At 39.3% G+C, this 25475-nt stretch overlaps 1 protein-coding gene across 1 annotated transcript in view; it reads right to left on the bottom strand.

Annotated features, from left to right (window-relative positions):
* The window catches only part of ACSS2 (acyl-CoA synthetase short chain family member 2), a 225828-nt gene that overhangs the window by 18896 nt on the left and 181457 nt on the right, over positions 1-25475 (bottom strand). The window contains exons 11-14 of the mRNA XM_086964950.1: positions 22578-22710; positions 18551-18607; positions 16435-16515; positions 15471-15579 (exon numbers count right to left, since the gene is read on the bottom strand). Coding sequence (XP_086821076.1) covers positions 15471-15579; positions 16435-16515; positions 18551-18607; positions 22578-22710 — 380 coding nt within the window. The remainder of the gene's footprint in view (positions 1-15470; positions 15580-16434; positions 16516-18550; positions 18608-22577; positions 22711-25475) is intronic.

Genomic DNA, 25475 nt, shown 5'->3' with positions numbered 1-25475 from the left:
ATGGACATAACGTCTTAAGCTAAATTAAAGTAGCATCAGAACTGCCAAGATGTAAACCCGTTCTGCTCAAGGAAGCAGCACCTAGAACAAGCTCATTCTCATTTATGTAACAGGTAATCACACATTGTCGTAAATGTATCTGTTGCATTTAAATGTATTAGCAAGATGATTAGATATGTAACTTGGAGCCTAGCACCTTCTGCTGGGTTATGACATAGTATATATATAATGTCAAGGGATTTGGAATACTATACTGACAGTTGCTAACTAGATCTTGCCATGGCTAGTCGTACGTCTTAAATGCAACTTAATTAAAACGTAATTAAGTACATTTACGCAGTGTGGACTTTCAAATGGCGATGAAGATGGGAGACACCCCTTCCAAGACCAACCCTAACTGATGTTTGAAAGGCTAGAAGCTGTATCATGAAGCTGCAAGCTGGACGTTTAAGTGAAGTTACTGTGGAAACGGATGATTTTGCGGCGTTAACGTCTGAAGTAGGTGTCTGGTGGGCAAGTATCTCGGCAGACGCAGTGACTTGTGCAAAAGAAAAGAAATAATGTGGAGAGAGCGTCTGTCTTTATTTTAAGGCGAGTTTAAAAGCGGCGTGTGAGGTGTGCGAGCACAGAAGACGCGACTATGACAGCGCATAAAGGGCCATGCGCAGTGAGATACACTGAGAAGGAGCGCATGATAGGCCAAGCACAGAGGGAAGCGTGGAGGCAGTGCAAGGTGTCTGGAGCACGTTGCGTGTAAGCATCAAGAAGCATGAGGCAGTCAGCGCAGGAAGAATCGGATGCACGTGAGGCGCGCAACCTTGTTTGGTGAGGTAACGGTGACACGCACACCACAAGGAAAATACTGCGTGTCCAGAGGGAGCGTGTCAGCAGTACGGTGGCACGCACACCTTAGGAAGTCAATTCTTGCTGTAACGGTGACACGCTCACCACTAGAGAGGTGCAGTGTGTCCAGGCAGCGTATTTTTAAAATGACGGTGACACGCACACCTTGAGAAGCATTATACCAGCAAGAGAGTGGTATAAGTAAAAGAGACTACAAGGTAGTTAAAAAAAAAAAATCTTTAAGGATAGAACAAAGGGCATTAAAACATTTAAATTACAGTGGCAGCGCGGTGTAGTGTGGCCATGCTGTTCATGTTGTAACCGGGAAGGGCCTAAGTACCATGAGTGGTACAGTTAGGAGGTCTAGTCACATGTGGCATATGTGATTCTGTTGGCCAAACAGAGGGGGAGGTATTTTGGGGGGCCTATCAGAGTGGGGCATTTACCATTAAACACTAGACTGAAATCCTGTGAGAGAGAACATAAATTCAGCTTCCATTTTTAACAAGACAATGGTGGCTACATTTGTTGTTTTGATTTATTGTGTTCCCTGTGACAATGGCGACTACATTTGTTGTATTAGCACTGTGATATTTGTGAGGTTTAAAGTGTTAGTCGTGCATTCTATGCATCTCCACCTGTTTTCCTAGCTGCCCCAGCGTGTCCGATTTTGCAGTGGGAGGATTGGCGGGAAGCTTTTCAAATGTATTTAGAGGCTTTAGGAGGTGTCATTTTCTTTACTAAGTGGAAATTGGCACTGTTGAAGTATAGATTGGGAGTAGAAGGAAGGTGTTAAAAACGCTGCCATGTGTTAATAACAATGTAGAAGGTGATGGGGAATCAGATGAGACAGGTGAGGAGAATGAAAGTGATGTATATACTATGGCAATGGATGCGCTGGAAGTGCATATGGGAAGAAAGTCATTGTGGTTGGATTGGATTGTATTGTAATTGCATTTATATAGCGCTTACTACCCCTGATGAGGCGTCAAAGTGCTTTTTCGGCGAGTAGCACGCTACTCCGGGACCCATAGAGGATTAGTGTTGAATTAGTATAGTGAAACATGCAAGCACATTTTAAGTGGTGGATAGGTTAGTCAGTTATTTGGATTTGGAATGATAGCAGAAGGATAGAGGAGGAAAAGGTTTGTATTTACATAGCGATTGTTACCCCTGATGGGGTGTTGAAGCGCGCTACTCCGGAAGCCCATAAAGGATTAGTGTTGAAATAATATGGTGAAATATGAAAGTAATTTCAGTGGTGGATATTAGTCAGTTATTTGGAGTGAGAAGGATAGCGGAGGGATAAAAGGGGAAGAAAGGTTTGCATTCATATAGCACTTGTACCCCGATGGGTGTTGAAGCGCTTTTCTGGCGAGTAGCATGCCACTCCGGAACCCATAAAGGATTAGTGTTGAAAATTAGTATAGTGAAATATTAAGTAATTTGAGTAGTGGATATGTTATTCAGTTATTTGGGTAGAGAAGGGTAGGTGGCGGGAAAGAGGTTTGTATTTATATAGCACTTGCTACCCCTGATGGTGTTTTGAAGCACAAGTAGCACGCTACTCTGGAACCCATCAGGATTGGTGTTCAATTAGTATGGTGAAACATGAAAGTAATTTTAGTGGTGGATATGTTAGTCAGTTATTTGGATTGAGAAGGGTTGGGGAGGGGTCAAAAAAGGAAAAGGTTTGCATTTATATAGCGCTTGCTACCCCTGATGGGGTGTTGAGACGCTTTATTGGCAAGTAGCACGCTACTTTGGAACCCATAAAGGATTAGTGGTGAATTAGTATAGTTGAATATGGAATTTGAGAAGTGAACATGTTAGTCTGTTATTTTGATTGAAAAGGATAGTGGAGGGATAAAAGAGTAAAGGATTTATTTTTTATTTATTTAGGTTTTAGAAGTAGGAGGAGGCTTTTGGATGAGTAAAGAGGAGTTTTGGAGGAAAGGAGTCAGAGGGAAGAGTTTAGAAAGGTTTGTTTTAGGGGATCGGTATAGTAAAAGAGATGTCAGATGATGCAAGTAGGGGTAGAGTAGGAGAGAGTCTAGAAAGGGTTATTTTGGGGATCGTAGTAGTGGTATGGGGTTTGGGATAAATGAGAGAATGGATGTAGAGGATATATTGATAGAGGTATAGGTATAGGGTAGGAGATAGCGTAGTGCATTGGAAAGAGTAGTAGAAAGAAGTTTGAGACGAGTCAGAAGGTTGGGCAAGAAGATATATTGAGAGAAGTATAGGCTGAGAAATAGGGTAGTGCATTGGAAATGCTAAATTAGAAGAAAGTGATAAAATATATAGATCCATAAGTACATTGAAAGTATATAGATACATAAAGGAGTATATGTAAATTATAGATATTGATAGAGGCACAGGATGAGAAGTAGAAGAAAGAGGATGGGATCTAGCAAGTTTAATGATGACAGCATGTTTGACCGATCAAATTTCTTTTTTTTGTGTCACATGGGGTGCGCGACTGCTACGCAGTGCCACCACGTACCGAACGCGATTCCGTTTAGAAAAAAAGGTTTTGCATCTCATCAATATTTGCTTGTATGTTATAATATTTCATTTACAAATAACTGTACCTCGTCATGTAAAAAAAAGTTAGACTTGCGTCCTGTACACAAATCCAGAAGTTGCAATCTATGTGGACATACAGCGACCCCTGAAATTAATATATATATTTTTTTAATAACTATTATTTATTAATATACAAGTTTAGTAACTATCTTAACAGATCTCTTACCTTAAATTTAATAATATTATTGTCTATATATATAAAAAATATATAAGTGAAAAAGTGAAAAATAACGCGGAAGACGCGTTTAGTACGCGGACCCAGAGCTAAGGCCTGGCAATGTACAGGGATTCGCGTCATTTTAATAAAAAAAAATATTCTAATTAAAAAATAAATACATTTAAACATCATTTAAAAAAAAAAAAATATATATATATATATATATATATATATATATATATATTACCTACTGGCGATAGCCAGTAGGTATATATAGTTAGGATTAGCTACCATAGGAAATCCGCAACATTCTATTGGGAATAACTTTGGCGCCGGTTGAGGAATTTGCGTATAATTTTCCAAAATTTTGGCCAGCTCCGCTCCGCTCCTTCCCTGAAAGTTTCGGGGGGATTCGTGAAGTGGGGGCTGAGAAAAAAGGGGTCCCAAAACGTGTTTTCCCCATGTTAATTTCCATAGGACGGTCTGACAAGTCTACAGCCCGAACCGCTGAACGGAATAACGCCAAACTTTGCAAAATTGTAGGGACTGGTACGCAGATGTGCCTTTGCTATGTTTGGTGAAAATTGCTCCAGTGATTTTTATGAAAATTAACTTCAAAAACACATATATATCTGGGCGGAGCCTAACCACACATCTGATCTGATTGGCTGTCAGCACTTCATCCAAGAAGTGTTGGCAGCCTTCTTGGGACCAATATACATGATAGCACCTCATCAAAAAGCATTGTAGTTTAGGACTTTATTTACATTATAAATCATTTGTTGATGGTACCATACCCATTCTAGGAATTGTGGTGTGTTCTAAGGTGATTATACCATGTGAAAACGCCTTCTGCTGTGATATCATGAATCATGTTTGAAAGAAAACTAGTATCTCATGCTTTTCCCACAGTGGTTTGGAAGGGGATCTATAAGCTAAACTGAAAGCATATTTTCTGTAAATTCACATTATCTTTCTCAGTCATGTGAGAATGAAGTCTGACATTCTCAGTAAAACATGTACATCCAACAAGGACAGAGACTGTCAGTTGATTCCTTTGTGTTCTACTGCAGCCTCCTAGAGTGTTCTAATGAACAACTAGAGCACTAACTGTCCTACTTATTACAAAGGTATAGCACACCTGAAGCCATCTTGATTGGAATAAAGTGGTAACTCTTAAAACATTTAATTTAAAAAAAGAACAAAATGAGGGGGTATATTTTGCCATAGAAAGTATGATTGGTGCTGCAGAAAGAAAAATTAGGGCACATTTTGAGTGACTTCTCAAATCCTCTTCTACATCATTAAAAAATTCTGACATGCAGTCTCCCAAGATGGCCACCAGAGACAAAAGAGCCTAAATGTAGCCCAAATATCACCCAGATGTAGCCCAAGTATAGCCCACTGACAGAATGTCCCAGAGTGTTCTAAAGAACAACTAGAGCGCTAACAGTCTTACTTATGACAAAAGTATGGCACACCAGAAGCCATCTTGATTGGAATGAAGTGGTAAGTCTGAAAACATTTAATTTAAAAAGGAACAAAATGAGGTGGCTCGTTTTGCCATAGAAAGTATGATTAGTGCTTCAGAAAGAAAAATTAGGGCACACTTTGAGTGACTTCTCAAATCCTCTTCTATTTCATTAAAAAAATTCTGACATGCAGTCTCCCAAGATGGCCACCAGAGACAAAAGAGCCTAAATGTAGCCCAAATATCACCCAGATGTAGCCCAAGTATAGCCCAATGACAGAATGTCCCAGAGTGTTCTAAAGAACAACTAGAGCGCTAACAGTCTTACTTATGACAAAAGTATGGCACACCAGAAGCCATCTTGATTGGAATGAAGTGGTAAGTTTGAAAACATTTAATTTAAAAAGGAACAAAATGAGGGGGTTCGTTTTGCCATAGAAAGTATGATTAGCGCTTCAGAAAGAAAAATTAGGGCACATTTTGAGTGACTTCTCAAATCCTCTTCTATTTCATTAAAATAATTCTGACATGCAGAAACATGCACTTTGAATACCAGCAGCTGACTTCCCTGGTGAGCAGTAGCTTTACTACAGTGATCTAATGAGCAACTAGAGTGCTAACATTCAACATTTATGGCAAATGTGTGACACATCTGAATGCCTTCTTTTTAAAAAAAAAACTATTACAAGCCGTAGGATAATAAGAAAAATACAATGGTACATTAATTTCTTCATGATTAAACATACATTGGGCAAAAATTTACAATATCCAAGAGACAGCTCTAGACAATAAAATGCCACAGCGATAATACAAGAGAAAAAAAAACTGCAATAATGCACAGCTGGCCATATCGATATAGAAGTACTAGTTGAAGAACAACTGATATTATGCTTCAAAATTTTAAACCTATCAAAATATTAGTTTCAAAACGTCTTAAATTACCTAATATGTAAACAACCGGTAATAAGCAGCATCAAGATTATTATTATTATACCGTTCATAAAGTGCTAGTGCAAAAATGGAAAGACTGACGCTTTAAAACCACAAAAAAAAACAGCATTAATATAGTTCTGAAAGTGCTAGTGTTATTACGTGCAAAATTTGGCATATATAAAGTGACTAATGCAATAAAGTGCCGATGTATAATATCACAAATAGTAATACATTTCATGAAGTGTAGATATAATGACCTACAAACATTTTTTTGACTAATATATATGATAAAAGTGCTTAGCAATTTGATATAGCACGACAAATGGATACTGTATTTCCTCAATTGCAAATGTAATACCATCTTACAATTAATTAAAATACAATATAAATTTGGCCTATATAAAGTGACTTATGCAATAAAGTGCCAATGTATAATAGCACAAATAATAATACCATCTTGCAATTAACTAAAGTATAACAATCACCTTCCTTTTAACAGTTCAAGCATGTTAAAATAGTTCCAATTCCTTTCAAAACTTGCAATCGCACCCACTCTACCTGCATAGGCTCTCTCAAAATTATATGTTCTTCTCATTTTATTGACCCATTTAACATGACAAGGACTCACCATAGATTTCCAATGTTGCAAGATCAGGGACCGTGCCACAGCAGTGGAAATAAAAATAAAAACTTCTTCAGATTCATTGAACCTGTTCCTTTCTTTAGCAATGCCAAAAAGAGTCACTTCTGCTTCTGGAAGAAGAGTTTTCCCAGTTGCAATCTCCAAATCTGCGAAAATCTCCTTCCAGAAGGGCTCTAACTTTGGGCATGAAAAAAAAATATGATACCAACCACCCTGTCCCCTGGTTTTGCATCTAAAACATTTATTCTCACATTCAGGGAACATTTTCTGTAGGGCCTCCGGGATATAATATGCCAACCAGCGAGAAAGAAAGGACATTCTCTTATAGTTAGCTGCTCGAAGTGCTATGTTTCCTAAATAACATATTGTCTTTATCTGACAATTCACACTGTAATGTAAGACTTATTTTCTCCAAGTGTTTAGTTATTATAGTAGATGATCCAGAAGGGAGTAACTTTTTATACCAGAATCCAATACCCTTATGTTTCTCCCCATATAACGCTGTTAACAAAGCATTGGGTGTTGTATCTAGACTTCCTACTTCTTTCCTTATAAAATATATCAATTGCAAATATTGGAAAAACATGAGCCGCCTCGGATGCGTTCTGTCTCTAACCATTTGCCAGCTCATTATCGTATTTTGAGTGAGAAGGTGCCTTATTTCACCAAATCCGGCCAATTCCCATTCTGTCAGATGATTTGAAGAAATCCTAAGACCCAATTTAGTACATTCTGACAGTTTCAAATAAATGGATCCATCTGAGCCGTGTTTTTCGAATAAAAGCCGTAATCTCGATGAATACCCCACCAGTGTCTTATATCGTGTTCTCTTTGGAAGCTTTGCAGTTTTTAAGAAAATAAACATTTGAGAGCCTAATTCCTCAAGCATTCTATTTAGAAAAAAGTTGTCTCTTGTCTGTCTAGCCTTTAATAATCCTGCCATTATATCGAAAAAAGCTGCTTCGTAATATGTATTAAAATGGGGAAGAGCAAGCCCGCCTTGGTTAACAGGAAATTGTATCACCGCGAGTTTGACTCTGTTGGCCTTTTTGTTCCAAATAAATCTTCTCATCATAGATTCTAGTTCCTTAAAAAAGGCCATATTGACTTTGATTGGAATGTTACTAAACAAAAATAGAAGCAGAGGTAATATGTTCATCTTAATCAAAGCCACTCTGCCAATCAATGATAAGGGCAGTATATCCCATTGTTCTAAAAGGCTCTTGATTTTATTCTTTGTTTTTATGTAATTCAATTGAAAAAGTTCTTGATAGTCTCTGGTCACATATATCCCTAAATATCTTATTGGGTCCCTTTTTTCTGCTTGGAACTGAAGATCTAGTGGAAGAAAATCTAAATTTGAATTTAAAATAAGAACTTCCGTTTTTTTCTCGTTGATTTTATAGCCCCCAATCTTTTCATATTCCTGAAGCTCTTTCATAAGATATAAAATATTTTCTTTATCAGGAGCCATATAAAGGATAATGTCGTCGGCGAATAATTTTAACTTCGACATTCCTGCAATTGGGGAAAATATTGCATCATTATTTCTTATTTTTATTACCAGGGGTTCGATAAAAAAGGAGAAAAGCAGGGGTGATAAGGGACAACCTTGCCTTGTGCCCCGATTTATTTTAATCTTCCCTGCTTGCTTGGCATTTATTATCACCTGGGCTGATGCCCCCTCATAAATATTTTGTAGCATGCTAATAATAGGGGCGGGGAATCCAAAATAACCGAGGGAAAAAAATAACGTTGACCAGTTGACTAAATCAAATGCTTTTTCTGCATCAATCATAAGAATGCATGCAGAAATTGAATTAATATTAAAATAATCTATCGCCTGTATTAAATATTCTGTGTTGGCAGCCATACAACGACCGGCTATAAAACCCGTTTGGTCTTGATGTATTACCTCCTGGGCAGCCAACACGAATCTTTGAGCCCAAATTTTCATAAAAACCTTATAGTCAGAGTTTAATAGACTAATTGGTCTATAGGAATTTACGTCCTCCGGATTCTTACCTTTCTTAACAAAACGAATAATTGTGGACTCTTTAAACTCTGAGGGAACCCTACCACCTAATCTGATATAATTAAATAAATTTTTCAAGGGATCTACCAATTCCTTCATAAAAACCTTATCGAATTCGATTGGGAATCCATCTATCCCTGAAGCCTTTGCTCCCGCTGTGGCTTTTATACTATTCTGGATTTCCAGATGACTTATATCCCAGCCTATTTGATCAGATCTAAAATTGGAAATTTTGGGGATATTCAAATTATCAAAATATTCCCTGATCAAATTTTCCTCCACTTGAATATCAGTAGAATATATTCTCTCGTAATGATCAAGGAATATTTTCGCAATTCCCTCACTGCAAGTATCTATTCCACCTGATGGATCTTGGATTTTTAAAATGATGGAAGGCTCTTGTTTTTTCCTGATCGAATTTGGCAGCAGCTTACCCATGAGTTGACGGTCTTCATATAGCTTTTGTTGAAAGGCTTTTGAGCTATTTATCTCTTCAAGGATGAAGAAGTCCCTAAGCGATGTTTTAGCTTGCTCCCAGTTATTAGGTTTTTGATTCAGTTTCAATGCGTACTCATTCTCAGCAGCACACTGAAGGGCAGATATTTTATTTTTTCGATCCTTTGCTTTATTGCAAGAAAATGCTATAATCTGTCCCCGGGCTGCTGCTTTGAATGCCCCCCATACTGCAAAAGGCTCTGCTGAGTTCTTATTTACTAGAAAAAAATCCTTTATCCATTCTTTGAAACCCTCAACCCATGTTATGTTCTGTAAAAGGGTACGATCCAACTGCCACCTAGATCGTTCCCCTGTCGAACCCTCTAGTATTAGTTCCACCTCAATCCTCCCATGACCTGAAAAGGGATTGCAGCCTATCAATGCGTTGGAAATTTGAAGCGATCTAGAGGATAAAAAGAAATCTATTCTAGAGGCTGTATGGAATCTATTCGAATAGCATGTGTAGGATTCTAAATTGGGATTTAGGGAGCGCTAGGAGTCCCGCAATTGATATTCTGACATAAAAGCCTCTAACACCCCTTTAGTCTTTGGTTTTAGTTGTTTCTTATTCTTGTTAGAGGTATCCCTCTTTAAATCCTGGATGTAATTGAAATCACCTCCTACTAAAATTTGCCCAGCAATGCCCCTTAGTATTTCACTAATTTCAGTCAGGGCCAAGGTGTCATAAAAAATTGGGCCATAATAATTTACAAAGTTGTATACCTTTCCCAACAATTTTACTGCGACCCAAAGCCATCTACCTTTAGAGTCTCTTTGCATTTGCAAAATTTCCCAGGGTAAATTCCTTGAGAAATAAATTGCGACACCCCTCTGAGCAACCCCAGCTGAGGAAAAAAACCCATAGGAGAAGTATCTAGGTAGAAACAACCTTGGAGAGTTCGATTTCAGGTGCGTCTCCTGGAGAAAGACTACATGGGGTTTAAAGGCAATTGCCCATTTCAAAAGGGCTCCGTATGTCTGTATATTTAGCAGCCCATTCGCATTAATGGACAGGATATTACATAAGTCATGACCCATTAACGAAGCTATGAATTTCTAAACCTTTTCTGTACCAACCAATGTTAGGAATAGAAAACCTACTGAACTTGTATTTTTTACTGCTTTCACCCCCCCACTCAGAACCCCCCCAGGAGTGTGGGAGACCCCTTCCCGTCCACACTGCCCACATCCCACCCCTTCTTCTTCTTCGGGTGTCTTCTTGTTACACCCTGGTGTGACCCTTGACCCAGGAACACCCGCCTGAATTTTTCCTTTTGGCTAAACAAAAGGAGGGAAGAAATCCCCCCTTATTGCGCACTCTTTTTTTTTTTTTTGAGGGAAGGATGACTGCAGAGATCCACGCCTCTGCCTAGTCTCCTGACTCGTGACCCATGACCCCGCCTCCGTAATGGCGATTGCGTTCTGGAGACGCTGAGACGCTGACGGACTGCTGGCGGACTGCAGATACTGGAGAACCGGGAGCCTCGAGCTTTAAGAAAACACAGAATCACCTGTGTGGCGCGGCGCAGCACTGCACACAGCACTGCGCGGTGAAATTTGGAGATCGGAAAACGGGAGGAAATGTGCCGGGAACTGTGCCGGGAGAGATGCTGCCGCTGATTTTGTCTGCCTGCCATTCGGGAGTTCGGTTCGTGCTTAGACATGCCGCTCGTCTGATTCCTTTGAGGTGAGCGAGTGCGTGTCCTTATCAGCGGGTCTGAAACGGAGCTTTTAAACAGATGCCTGGTGGGCGCATCCTTGGCAGCGGGCAGACGCGGTGCAGATTCAGAGCTTGTTGAGCAAAGAAAGGCTGCACTGGCTGACTGTTTTTCCATGGAAGGAGGAGGTGCAACTTGGAGGGGTGGCTCCCAGGTGTAGCTAATAGAGTTTGGCTTACTAGGGGTGATTAGTGTACCCTTAAAAATTGTTGGGTTATCTTTTGGACTCTCCTGGACTTCTGGACTCTGCGGTGCTGAGTGAAGACGCTCTGAGACTGGGAAAAAAAAACGAACTTCAAAAAAAAAAAGAGGAAAAAAAAGGGAAAAAAAGGGAGAGTGTACTTCTCTAAAAATGGGCAAACCTTTGAAGGATTATGATGCAGTTAAACTCAGCAAAGTGGAAGCAGCTGCTCATCAGAAGGCCAAAACTCGCCTTGCTCCGGCTAAAAAAGTTGCGCGCAAATCTGCTAGTGAGAAAAATAAAGACACCAATACGGAGGGGGTAGGGAGTCCTGTAGCTGATGATACAACACCTGAATCTTCAGATGGTGAGCCGCCCTCCTCCTCTACCCCCCTACAGCATAAAGAACAGCATATAGATCAGCAAGAAGCAGCAACGGGGGAGGACAAGACAAATGATACTAATGCAGCAGATCTACTTGCACAATCACAGGCGGAAACGGAAGCCCATCCTCAAACTCTTAATCCCTCACCGGCATTGGTAACAACAGCGCCTCAGGTAGTAGAAGAGGGGAGAAACTGTGGGACGGAAGGAAAGGAGGTGAGAGACTTTCCTTTGGTTGCTAAAAGAACAACTCCGAAATCTCTCCTTCCTAATTCTTCACAACTCCTTTCGGTTCCCACCACTTTGGATCCCCCAGACTCTAACGTTCTATCTAAGGGTCCTGACATGACAGTATCTCCACCTCAAACTCAGCTTTCTACAGTAAATGTAGCAAATGAAGTAGTAAGTGATGGGGGGAGTATATATGATACAACTCCCGGGAGTGAAAGAATATTAGGACCCGATTCTAGCCTTCTCGGCAAGGAAGCAAGATCCGAAGTGAAATTCCAGTTAGATATTCGTGAGATGCTTAATCTAATTCTCGATGAGATCCGTGAAATTAAAAATAATCAGCGCACGGAACTTGCTACTATTCACGCCAGAATAGATAAGCTGGAGGAGTTAACACTGGCGCTCCCCAATAGGGTTTTGGAAGCCGAGTCAAGGATCGCTGTCCTGGAAGATCAGATGAATCTGGTATCAGGAGAGACTAAAGAGGCTACAAAGAAGAGGATTACAATGTAGAATAAACTTGAGGAGTTGGAGAACCATTCTCGTAGATCTAACCTGAGGATTGTAGGGGTTCCAGAAGGAACAGAAGGTTCCGACACAGTACAATGGGTTAACTCGTTTATACAGAAAGTAGTTCTACCAGACTTTGAAGGAGACCTAACGATAACAAGAGCCCACAGAGTACCGGCTCAGCGTTTTGCGAACTCTCCATTTCCTAGAACTATCCTACTAAATTTTGCGGATTTCAGGATTAAGGAACGGATACTCTCTAAGGCATATCAACAACGCCAGTTTCCTGTTTCCGAAACTACAAAATGCAGGATTTTTTCGGACATGACAGCAACTGCAGCTAAAAGAAGGAAAGAATTTGTAAAGTTGCTGCAGTTATTTAAAGCTACTGGTGCCCAGGCCTCGATTGCGCAGCAATCAAAGCTGAAGGTTCTTGTTAAGGGAAAATTCTTTCTATTTACTAATTTAGAAGAGACTCAGACTCTTCTTAATGAGATATCTACAAGGGCCTAGGCTTAATGGCATGGTTTAACTGAATGTTAAATAAAATCTGAATGCCTTCTTGATGGAACCAAAGTAAACAAGCATTGAAAATGCAATAGATCTCGCCCTCGTTTAAGTTAAAGCCATTCTGTTTGTAATGAGGTGGCTTTTTAGCTTTGCTTTTATTAGTGTTTTTTAAACTTTCATGTAAATAACATGCATATGTATGCATATATGTATATGTATGCATGCATTTATATTTGTATTTATATAGATATACAGATTATATATGTTTATATATGTATGTATATATATATTCACTGAAAAAAACCATAGGTTTCAGGCCTTATATAGTTAGGAATTAGCATTTAAAAAACCTTTAAAATTCGCTCAAAAAACTATACGTTTTAGGGGTGTTATAGTTAGCTGGACATTTCACTCATACAAAACCATTAAAATTGCTCCTATATAGTTAGTTGTACTAACTATATTTCGCGCACCCGCAATCCACTGCTGATGATGTCACATATTACATCATTCATGACAAGGTCAGTGACATCACTGATGACATCTCAAATAACACCCCTAAAAAGTATAGTTTTTTGAGTGAATTTTAAAGGTTTCAGGGATGTTATAGTTTGTAATTAGCATTTAAAAAACCTTAAAAATTCAATGAAAAAAACTGAGGTTTCAGGGACGTTGCAGTTAGTAATTAGCATTTAAAAAACCTTAGAAATTCACTGAAAAAAACAGAGGTTTCAAGGACGTTATAGTAAGGTATTTGCATTTTAAAGAACTTTAGAAATTCATAGAACAAACCAGAAGTTACTGGGACGTCATAGGTAGGCTGACATTTCACTAGCACAAAACCAGAGAAATTCAGCTGTTATAGTTAGCTGAGCTAACTATAACTCACGCCCCCGCATTGCACTGCTGATGACGTCACATATTACTTCACTCATGATATGGTCAGTGACATCACTGATGACATCTCAAAGGGCCCCCTTCTATAATATCAAAGTGCCCCGGGGGCGCGCAAATGCTTTTAGGGTCTTCTCTGGATTAACTGGACGAGTTTTCACTCAAGGCCATTTAGGAAGCAAAATCTTTGTATCATACTTTTATCTGTTCTGTTTCAGGGCAGAATGATGTGGACAGAGAAGAATTTTCGGTTCAAATCATATTAGAATGAAATACACAGACGCTACCCAGTGCAAGCTTGCTTCAACACAAATTATTTTACATATTTACAACATAAAACTAATTACCTTAATGATCTGCTAAAAAGAAAGGGCAGACTTCAACATCAATGGTCTTTGACTCTGAATCATTTGCTGATCAATATTATTGTAAAAATGTGCAACCTGTTTAAGGATGGGCTGCTGCATGCTTACAGTTGGGACCTGCATGTAATCTGTTTCAGCCCCAGGGCAGGTTCTAGTGTGGCTGCTCCAGACTTTCACTTGCGACCGGCATGTAATATGTTCCAGGACAGGTTTCAGTCTCTTCAGGTAGCCTCTTGTTGAGCACCACAAATATTTTGCACGGGTGCAAGCAGCTACTGAATTTGTTGACCACTATTGAAAGATCCTTCATTAAAAAAGGCCATTGTTGTAGAAAAGCGTATAGAGGATACATCTTGTTATGTTAAGCAGCAGTAAAAGAAAGGGGCAGAGGAAGCTATTGTTCAATTAGTGAATACATTCGATAAGTATAAAAAAGGGAAAAGTAAGTTGAGTAAGATCAATGATGTAAAAAGAGCATGTTATAGATGTAGAATTTTAAAACACATGCCATCATCAGGTTATTGTCCAGCTTTAAAGGCTAAGTATTTCAGATGTAATTTTATCAGGCATCTTTGTACGGTGTGTAACCAAAAGAAAATTGAATATAGAAAAAGTGTCGATTTTGTACAATTTGAACAGAATACAGAAGAAGATATTAAAGTGCTGATGTTTTGTGATATATTGAAATAATCACAGAATGAACAGGTAGAAGTACAAGAAGCGTGCAAAAGTAGGGTAAATATGTTAGAGAATATACAATATTGTCCTGCATGTATGGTAACTGTAAAAGGTGTCATGGTGCAAATGTGGGAGAAGTCATGTTCACGGTATAGGTTAATTGATCAAGATATGTTGTTTTTGAGATATATCTTAAACTTAATCTTTAAATGTAAAAGTAAGTGTGGAGATTTTCATCTTTTACGTATTTTTCAATTCATAAAAAATTCACAGACGTTGGTTTGAGAAACTGTGCAAAGCACAGGCTTACAGGTGCACCATTGGCAGTGTAATGTCATGTCATGTATTCTCCCTGTGCTGAAATCTACATAGAGCAGATATAAGCACAGGGACTGGTGACTGGTGTCCGCTGTACAAATCCCCCATTTTTTATTCTATCTTTTTTTTTCTCCACAGGGAAAACACATGGTTAAAACACTTCTCCTACACTCACGGAATCTAGGATTCATTCGTTCCCCTCCTTCCAATCATTTCCAGGAAATGGTTTGGATCAGAGTTTGTGAAAGCCGAGAAACGTATATGTTTGTATGCACTCACAAATTTACAAGGCAATCCATGCATTGTAGCGCTTACATCCAATCCCTTCTGTGGGATTTACTACTGCGGATTTCTCCAGACACAGGCTGGAGATATGTGCAAAAGTAAATACATTTATATCCGTGAGGCAGGGATAATTAGATATTTTTAACTATAAACGTATGTGTATGGCCGAAAATACCTTTGGTAATTGGGGCTAATTAGTAATGTGTTTAAGAAACAAGAAAACATCTTACCATCGCCGGCCACATAAAAGCCGGGAAACTTTTTGAAGTAGGTACTCTCGAAGCGTTCGTGGTTGCCATAAATAGTGCGCATCATGGCAGGCCAAGGCTTCTTGAATACCTGTTAAATAATTCAGAAGACACAATCTGTGAATGGATACCAAAAAACAAATAGTCACCTGGGATTCATGTCCAAAAGGTGGCCCCAGTAGACTCCAATGAGAACATTTTCAAATTCTAGAAATAAACTCAAAGGTCCTCGTTGTGAGTGCCCCGCTAATGTGTCCGATGATATCCTCGGTGCAGCCACTCCCATAAATACCAATAATAGGAGTACCTATAAGTCCGGGGTTGAGTGGATTACTGGCCTGTTGCAAGTTGGACCCTAAAAGTACCCTTAAAATGAAGAATTACCAGGGGAATCCGTAGTTCCAGTCCAGATTCCACAAGTTATTCCTCATATCCTCACAATTTAATCACTCAGAGACTTCACCGCTTGAAGCAACTGGAGTCCTTGGGTGAAAGATACGAGCTCTGTGGAGTTGCCCCAGAACTTGTAACTCTGAGGGGGCTAGTAGCTCCTGTTACTATCCTCAGCAAAATTAAAAGCTCACTTGAAATGAAGTACAAAGAGTTAGCAGCAAGGGCAGGAGGGACAGACTCTCCTACCAATGGCATTTCAGTCAGCGGTATCACAAACTGGTACCTTCAAATAGCTTGGCTAGATATCAGAGTATAAGGTCAAAGATAAGCATATAAAGTCTAAAGAAAAATCCAGTTTTAATGTCCATTGAGCTAGGCATATCTCTTTAAAAGGGGGTCCAAATGCTTGCAATAAAAAAACTGTAATAGACTATCATACATAATCTCTTCCTCAGGTCTCATACAATGGTCAGCGTTCTCTAGATGGATGAACATTTCTGTCAAAGGAGAGAGAAGTAATGGGAGAAGGGCAATTTGAACAGAAACTGCTTACCAAATAGCCTTCCGCCTCTCCTTGCAGCTCTTCCCCGTGTTCATTCAGTATCGCAGGAAGTACTCCAAAAAACGGAAAGGTCTGAAAATGCACGACAAAATATATGAAATATTCTGGGGAAAAACTGACTCAATTAAGGGGAACACTTATCTTTGTAAGATACTGATAAAATATACTCTCCACTTCTCACATAAACATTCTATAAGATCAGTTAAAGAGAAACTTGGTGCTTCATTTTTCAAGCAACTTCTTTTCTAAACCGAATTTACAAAATGAGGTATTTAGGCTGAATCTTTCAACAGAGCTGCACCTTACAGGCTGAAAAGTTTAGGAAAGAGAGACGCCACGGCAAAGTGACCGAATCTTTAGATTTCCTGGATTAGTTTAATGATATTTTTTGTGACTGTTATTCAATTTTTTTCTGTGACAAATCAATTTGCCGAGTTGCACCTTTTCTTTTAATTTCTGTATTTTTATCTTAGTGACATTACATTAAGAATTGATCACTCCCAAGCTTGATACAGCGTTTACCACCGTGCAATATTCTTTAGCGGGACATTCTGTTCAAAGGTGGGGCACCTGGATTACAGCTACTGCTAAGAAGTACAAACCATCTGAGCTTAATGTAGAGTATTTGGGGAGATCAACTTTTAACTTAAGTGCACGAATGTCGGCGTTCAGATATGCTCATTCACAAGATAAGGATATGCAGGGATATATATCTTAGTATGGCAGAATATTTTCTGTACTTTCAAATTAAGTGGCATACATGGAAAAGATGGTTTGGCAGGTGGAAGTGCGAAATGCATGGAGCACCCTGACACAAATGTTTACTTGGAAACATGGGTAAAATCACTGCAAAATGCAGGAGTAAATGGGCTACCAGAATTCATTACACAGTTAATACATTAAATGATCTCTTTAAGCGTAGCCTCACTAACAGAAAAATAGAAAAAAAATTGGAAAGATTGATGTAGATTAAATGGTTGAAGACACATTCATATTTAATTACAAAAACAGAAATTGCCACCCCCCACCAGTTTTATTGAATTCATTTTCTTAAAACTCCAGATTAAAACTGATGTACTAGTTAAGAAATGTAACTCTCCTTGCCTGTCTCCTGTCTCCACTTGTTTCTATCCCCTTTCTCATCCTGTCTCTTTCGCTTCTCTTTCTCTTCTTCTATAACTACCGTCAGGTGGGGTTAGCTAAACATACGGGACATACACTTCTCAACATATCAAAGTATAAAATGTGCTTGAAACAACTCTGCAAACCCTGTAACAGAACCGCCAAGATGTTCATGTAAAAATTGTAATAAAATATGTGAAAAAAAAAAAATGACGTTACTGTCGATGAGTAAAGAAGCCTGGAAACACGTACTGGTACGTCCTATATTCGCTGAGCATTCTCAGTTGATCCTTTTTGAAGACGCTATTTCTGTAGTAATTGCAATATATGTATGAATCAAATATGAGTAGAGACAAAATATACTTATATATCTATAAATATTTATATAGATATATAATCCAACTGTGCTGATCGCTGTCACCCAATCCTCTTAAAACGGTGAGCTTGCGGCGGAGTATGGAACCCATTACAAATCCAAATACTGTGAAAATCTATGGTTGCAGAAAATACTCCCAAACCTGAAGAAACGACACACCGAAGATCTCATGCTTACTCAAACGTGTTTATTGATTTAGTGCAACAACCCTACCCAACACGTTTCGGAGCTCTCAGCTCCATGATCTGTACTTCACCTCTAAAGACTGAAAAATTATTTTATCACAATAGACTGGTTTTGTTTCATAACTACCACTTAATATATTGTTGGTCTCAAAGATACAGAGGCTACCTGCCATAGAAAAATACTGCCCCTCTTAGTCTCATAAAACCAGGGAAAAACTCTTCCTTCCATGGTTATCAGAGAAAACACAGAGCGCAGTGGTGCAGGTCTTACCTCTAATCTAGTAAGGGTAGCTAAAATTCAGCCTGTTTACAGAAACCTGAACAGCTGGCAACATTCAGATGGTATTCAAACAGAAACCCCAACAGTTATACAGTGATGTTAAGAGTGCCCCAAATATTTTGCTTCAAGCATGCACCTACTTACAGCAGATCCTGGTTTCAGTGGTGTAGCAGCCGGCAGTGGAGTGAGCACGTGACCACCCTTCAAATACAAAATTAACAGTTTGTTAAACAGAAACTATGCTGCCGTTCTCTCCTATGCATGACCAGATTGTCTAATGAAGTAGTGTGGCTCACTGGTTAGAGGCGGCGGACCCGAGAGCAGAGGACGGCCCGGGACCAGGGTTCGATTCCCGACGCGGCAGGTTTCTGGACCAGGGTCAGCGGACTCGATAATTCTCTCGCCTCGGTGCCCACTCTGATCAGCGATCACACTCGGCAACTCTGGGCACTAGCTTGCCTCATCTTCACTAACGGCCCCACCAGACCGCCGGGGATGCCTGGACTCACCCTGGAGATACCCATTAAGGGACCATCTCTCAGGGAAGCCAGGAAGGGTTTCGCAGCGGTCGAAGCGCGGAGGTACCCCTTCGGGAGTGATTCCTGCGCTATATAAGCACACAATTAATTAATTAATTAATTAATTAAAGCAAAGGGTTCATTTTAAGGAAAACCAAGGACTGTCCCTGCTTAAACAAATGTACAAATGTTTATTGAATTTAATGAAACAAGATGCTACAATTCCTAAAAACAGTTTTTTAAACCAAGTTCTTTCAGCTCAAACTAATTCTGGCCTCCCATTAAACATAGTAGCATAACTGTGGAGCAGAAGCCTCACACTTTTCCTTGTATGCAGAAGAGCTATTGTTTAGCCACTCTAAATTCAACACAATGTCCAGGACCCTTAGCTCTCGCCTTTAAGGGGCCCACAATCCCTTCAAATTCTGGCTCCTCACTACTTCCCTTCCTGCACTCTTCTCATCGCCCATAAACATTTCAAATAAAGGAGCAAAATAGAAGATCATAAGGTTGTAACCTACTCTTGAGAACAATTTGAGCGTCTACTGGAGGTCCCGAAACCGCAGTCATCTATTCAAGAAAGACATGAACATCTGCCTGCTCACTCAGGGCTTTGACTGCTTGCCTCTTTGATGCAACAACCTCTAACCCTTCACACAAAAAAGACTATAGGCCATTGCCCTTGTTGCAAACTAGTAACACCATCCCACAACAAATGTCCAGCCCCAAAATCTAATGTCTTCAGATATCAAGCTGTTACCACCATGATAACAAATGTTACACCTTGAAGGCATGGTTCAGTAGTTTAACTAAGTGAATATATTTATTTTTCATCACTTTCCCTTGCAGTGAATTACCAAACGCCCAAAGCATCTTGGATTTACACCATAAGTTGTATACCGTATATACAACCACTCCTGGTGCGTCTTCAAGATGCAACTGAGCACATATTTGTGCATTTCATTTCCACACAACCATCTAAAAATGTCCAAAACATTTCCAGAATTTTCCAGCCTAGTACTTTTTGAACACAATATACAATGGTTGTTGCTATCGTGAAATACCCTGAGAATTACTTACTTTGCTCAAGGTCATGTTTTGGGAATCGACGATTATGTGTTTCTTTTTTATAATAACTAACTTATCACAGTCCCTGTTCCTGTGTAATAAGTGTCATTTAAACACTAGCCATCGCAAAGGAAGTTGTTTTTTTCCAATTTTCGTATTCCACAACAGCACCATTTGCACAACAGGACCATTTGCAAAACATAGGCAAAATATTTCTTCTCTTGTAGATAATTTGTTTACCTTTTTTTAGAATTGTCAAAGAATTCCATGAGTGATCCTAGAAGAATACTAGGTTCACAATTTTCCAGGAGTATTCATATGTTTAAAATGTACACATGAAGAACTGTGTGCAGGTGACTATTTCCAAATGTGTACCTTTTTACGCAAAAGTACATTAGCTGATTAAACCCATCTTTAATTTCTATGCAGGGAAAAATCTTATTTCCATAGAGAAACCATTTCTTCTAAACTTTCATTAAATTCAGGTGTGTTCTCTCTTGACAGACATCTTAGAAACAACCTCACTTATGCCTTGTTTAGGAGAAAACTTGCAAGTATTTCCAAAGTGTGAAAGCGAAGGGTATACATTACATGTTTGTGGGTGTTTACCTTTGCTGGCAGGACAGCCATGACCTACTGCAAGACCTACATTTGCCAATGTGAAGATGCTACCCTACTGATGCAATTTCTCTGTTCGCAAATTTTACACGGGTAAAATTTAACCAATTCTGTTTCTGTGAATTAAGGTTGTAACTCTACCCTCACAAATACCCTTGATAGCAAACCAAAGTTAGATTTAGATGGCCAAATGGATTTGAAAATCAACAAATGGCTACGACACGAAATCTTAAAGGTTCGTGTGGGCATAAATCCATTGAAGACTGAAGGAAAAATAAAAGCAGCCTTGATCCAACCAGATGGTATTTGTAAATGTGGCTTAGGAGCAAGGAATGATATCTTATATATATTGCTTGACTGTACATTGATTTTAGCAGTACGAAAAGTGTTTTTACGCCCAATATTTTTAAAATATAAGGTGAGTTCTCGTGCTGACGCTGTTGGTCTTCTTACAGAAATTACATTTTTACATATTACAATTGCGTTGGGGAAGTTTTTGAAAGCAATAAGAGAATCTGTAATGGAGGCAACAAAGGAGGGTGGTAGATTTTAACATTTTTTAAAGCTATCCCAATATTGTGATTTTATAGTTTTATATCTTTGTAAATTGTGTGAAAATGAATTGTGGGTTAATTATGTTATCACTATGTGGATCCAAGTTTTATGTATGGTTTATGGACTATGGTCTAAATAAACATCGTTTTATCATCATCACCAAGTTCATTAAAGAGTCATCAAGTTAGTATAACTACTGGACAGTGATTATGAAATAAACATGATGATTTAAAATAGTGGTAAAAAAAGATTTTTTTAAACTGAAACAATTTTAATGTGACTGGTGCACATGTAATGTGCTCTTATACCTTTGGGTTGAGTTAGCTCTATAAAAAACTGCAACACCAAAAAAAGATAACAATCATTCAAAGTCAATGTTTTAATTTGGCAGTACAATCTTATAGACCAAGCATGCACCTAAATGCTGAAGTAGTGTTGCTTCAAGTACCAAAAATAAGTGCCAGTGGCTCCACCGGGAACCGCAGGCTCAAATTCGGTACCGAGGCCACTTCTGAGGGAAGAGAGGCGCTGTGGGGCCAACCAACGAGGCGTGCATGAAGTCTGCCCTTTCCTTTGCTCCTTCCATGCTTTCATGCCAAGTTAATTCATTGCCTGCACTTTCCAAGCCTACCTTGCCTAGCTCAGCCATGAGCCAGCCCTAGCTACAATGATCCAATGGGAGGCCCTGGCAGGATGCAGGGCCAGTGACAGATGGGTGAGAGTGAGAACAGTTCAGAAGATGACTTGGACAAAACGCAGTTGCCCAACCACATACATTATTTTGGGTGAAAAATGATCTGCACCACCGCTGCCTGCGTGACAGGAATCTATAATACTAGCCCTGTAAGTAAGTGCTGGTGCTGAGCACCAGAAACCACTGGCACAAATTAAGGATTGAGCCAAACACCAAGGCTCCCTTGTTTTGATAACAACTCATGTCTCTTCCTTTGCATCATCCTACATTTCCTGTCTTTTTATCACTCTCTCACAGGTTCTTTTTTATTCAGACTTTTTCTTTGTATTACGTTTCCCTTCCTCCTTCTTTCTCTCCCTTATTCTAGGGCAAAGTCTAATGATGTAAAATACGACCTGTTCCCCAAAGATAAATGCCCATCCCTTGCAACCAGCAGCACAAAGTAAGCACTTGTAAGTGTGATTTCCCTATGGTATAAGATTTTGTGAATAGTGATGGGGCATGGTAAGTGAAAGACCAGAAGAAAATGCAGTGATCCTTTGCTGAAGAAATTGGAACAAGTGGGACTTGTTTTATATCTTGCTCTTCCAGTCGAAAACATAAGTAGACTTAAATCTTCATACAGTGTATGTTTGAGGATTTTTAACTCTTTTTTACCAAATTCAACAGCAACTTCAATTTTTGGAAGACATTTTTCCCCAGGCAAACAGATACTCACCGTTTCCGTCTGCCAGAAAGTGTCCACAATGGGGCACTTTCCGTTGCCTACTACGTTGTAGTACCACAACCATGCATCAGGGTTTATAGGTTCTCCTACTGATCCCAGGATTTTCAATGAGCTTAGATCATATCTAGGAAAAAATAAAAAAATGAAATCAATCAAAGCCTTTAAAAAAACATTTTGCCTTATCCTAAAATGATGAAGCGATAAATAGCAGTTTATGCTAAAGATTCACATTTGTTAGTCAATACCTCATTTCAAAACGAACATTCTATTTCACACAAAACAATACATTAATGCAACAATGCTGTCTTCATTGACACTTAAGAAACACTGTCACGATCTTCATTTAGCAGACTCTAAATCACATGAAATATTAATATGAATTACTTGTATATTTGTATTATTATCAATCATGATATTTATAACAAGTTTACGTAATTATACTTAATTATATATAAATGCAAAATACAGGCATTTATTATTATTAAATGACGACAGAGAAGGACGATTGTGGTCTTTGCAGAATACATAGATATTTTATGATTATTATGGTTAATTTGTTTAATATTATTTTAATATTTATATTATTACTCACATAATGAATATATTATTAGGATTGATAATAATTGTAATAATGACGATGACTGGTTATAATTATTAATAAGAGGAGGCAGAATAAATGAAAGAATTATAAAATACATTTTATCAATTATATTAATTCAATCATATTTAATTACTATATTATAAGCATTATAATAGCAGCAATATTAACCAAAATAAACATAACAATAGCTATGTAATCTGCAAACACAACAAAAGTCAGTGAATGATAAAGGACAGTACTCCGCTTTTATATATAATTAAGAAACGCAAAACTGAACGTAATCTATACTAATATAATAAAGAGAGAGCCCAAACCTTTGAGGCGGGTAATCTCAGGAACCACAGCACCAATCACAACACCCAATACAGCGTTGGATAGGGCAGTTGCAGCAGAAGGACATAGGCTATGCAGACGCCCACCATATATATTTAAAAGGCAAAAGAACCGTGCCAGCAAAGTAGTCCCTTGTGGGCGTGTCTGCTTTATGCAATGGGCGTGTGCTGGGGCGTGACAAATGCTGGCAGTGTTTGGTACGTTCCGCCCTTCATGCCATGTCGCATATTGTGTGCTAATCCCACCCTGCTCCCTTTAAATACCCCTGCACCCCATAATCATAACCCACCCTTACTCCTTAAAATACCCCAACACCCCTAAACACTAACCCATCTTAACCCTATACATATACCCTGTACCCCAAAACCCAAACCTATCCCTAAACCCTAAAAATACCCCTGTACCCCAAACCCCAAACCTAGCCCTGAACACTATAAATACCCCTGTACCTCAAAACCCAAACCTACCCCTGAACCCTAAAAATTCCCCTGTACCCCAAAACCCAAACCTAGCCCTGAACCCTAAAAATACCACTGTACCCCAAAACCAAACCTACCCCTGAACCCTAAAATATCCCTGTACCCCAAAACCCAAACCTAGCCCTGAACCCTTAAAATACCCCTGTACCCCAAAACCCAAACGTACCCCTGAACCCTAAAATACCCCTGTACCCCAAAACCCAAACATAGCCCTGAACCCTAAAAATACCCCTGTACCCCAAAACCCAAACCTAGCCCTGAACCCTTAAAATACCCCTGTACCCCAAAACCCAAACCTACCCCTGAACCCTAAAAATACCCCTATACCCCAAAACCCAAACCTAGCCCTGGACCCTAAAAATACCCCTGTACCCCAAAACCCATACCTATCCCTAAACCCTAAAACTACCCCTGTACCCCATAACCCAAAACTATATCTGAACCGTTAAAATACCCAAACACCCCAAAACATATACCCATTCTTACCTTATCCAAACATTAAAAAAAAACATACTTTTACCATTCATGCATTTACAACGAATTTCGTTGTAAACGTATGCATGGTAAAAGCATATAAAATTTAATGCCATGCGTTATAATGGCATTGCGGAGTCATGGTACTTTCGTAGAAAGTATGCAGAGTGATAGTATGCGGAAAGAAAGTTGCGGAATAATGGGGGTTTACCCTCCCCGGTAAGTACATTGGTGGCACGGCGGCCCACATCTCCAGCAACATACACATATTTTTTCACCACCCATTTGAAAAATGCACAGGTCTCTCTCATTGATGGCCAGCACGACTTACACTATTAGACACACCTCCCGCCACAAGTTCTAGAATTGCGAACTTTAGAGCTGGGGAGCTACGTTCGAATCTCGGCATCAGCTCAACATCCTGTGATTCCAGGCAAATCGATTTGTCTCCCCGTGCCTACCACAAATGAATGCGTTCTTCTGTAATGTGAATTGTGCTCATGCCATGTTGTCGAGTTCGCGCTATATAAAATTGCAAGGAAAAATAAAGTAGGGAAACTCGAGTTCACACACTACTGAATGCGCACTCTTAAGTGCATCAGCACTGCCCTGTAAATCGGAGCGTTTCACAGGCCTGTCACAGATAAGAAATGCTATCAAAACGAAATCCTACAAAACAATATACTACTGGCCGGCAGCAATTCATACCCGGACAACGTCGGGACGGGTTGCTAGTCAGATATATTCCAAAACATTGTGAAGTTTGCTCATCTTTAAACAGGCCCCAGGACACACATCAAGTGCCTCTAGAAGACACCAGAATGCCTCAGTGACTTGCCTTATTTTAACTATATAAGAGTATGTAGCGTCCTCCCCAGCCCAGTAGCATGTAAGTGAATCATCCCATACATGGAGCTTGGTATTACACGTCTTTATTTCTGAGAGTGTAACCGTTAACTGACACGTACTGTCTTGAATGTCATTAACCACACCCAATCCCTT

This window comes from Lissotriton vulgaris, chromosome 4_1, assembly GCF_964263255.1.
Source record: "Lissotriton vulgaris chromosome 4_1, aLisVul1.2, whole genome shotgun sequence".
NCBI lineage: Eukaryota > Metazoa > Chordata > Amphibia > Caudata > Salamandridae > Lissotriton > Lissotriton vulgaris.
The sequence above is the reverse complement of the archived record's forward strand: the minus strand, read 5'-3'. Positions and strand labels throughout refer to the sequence as shown.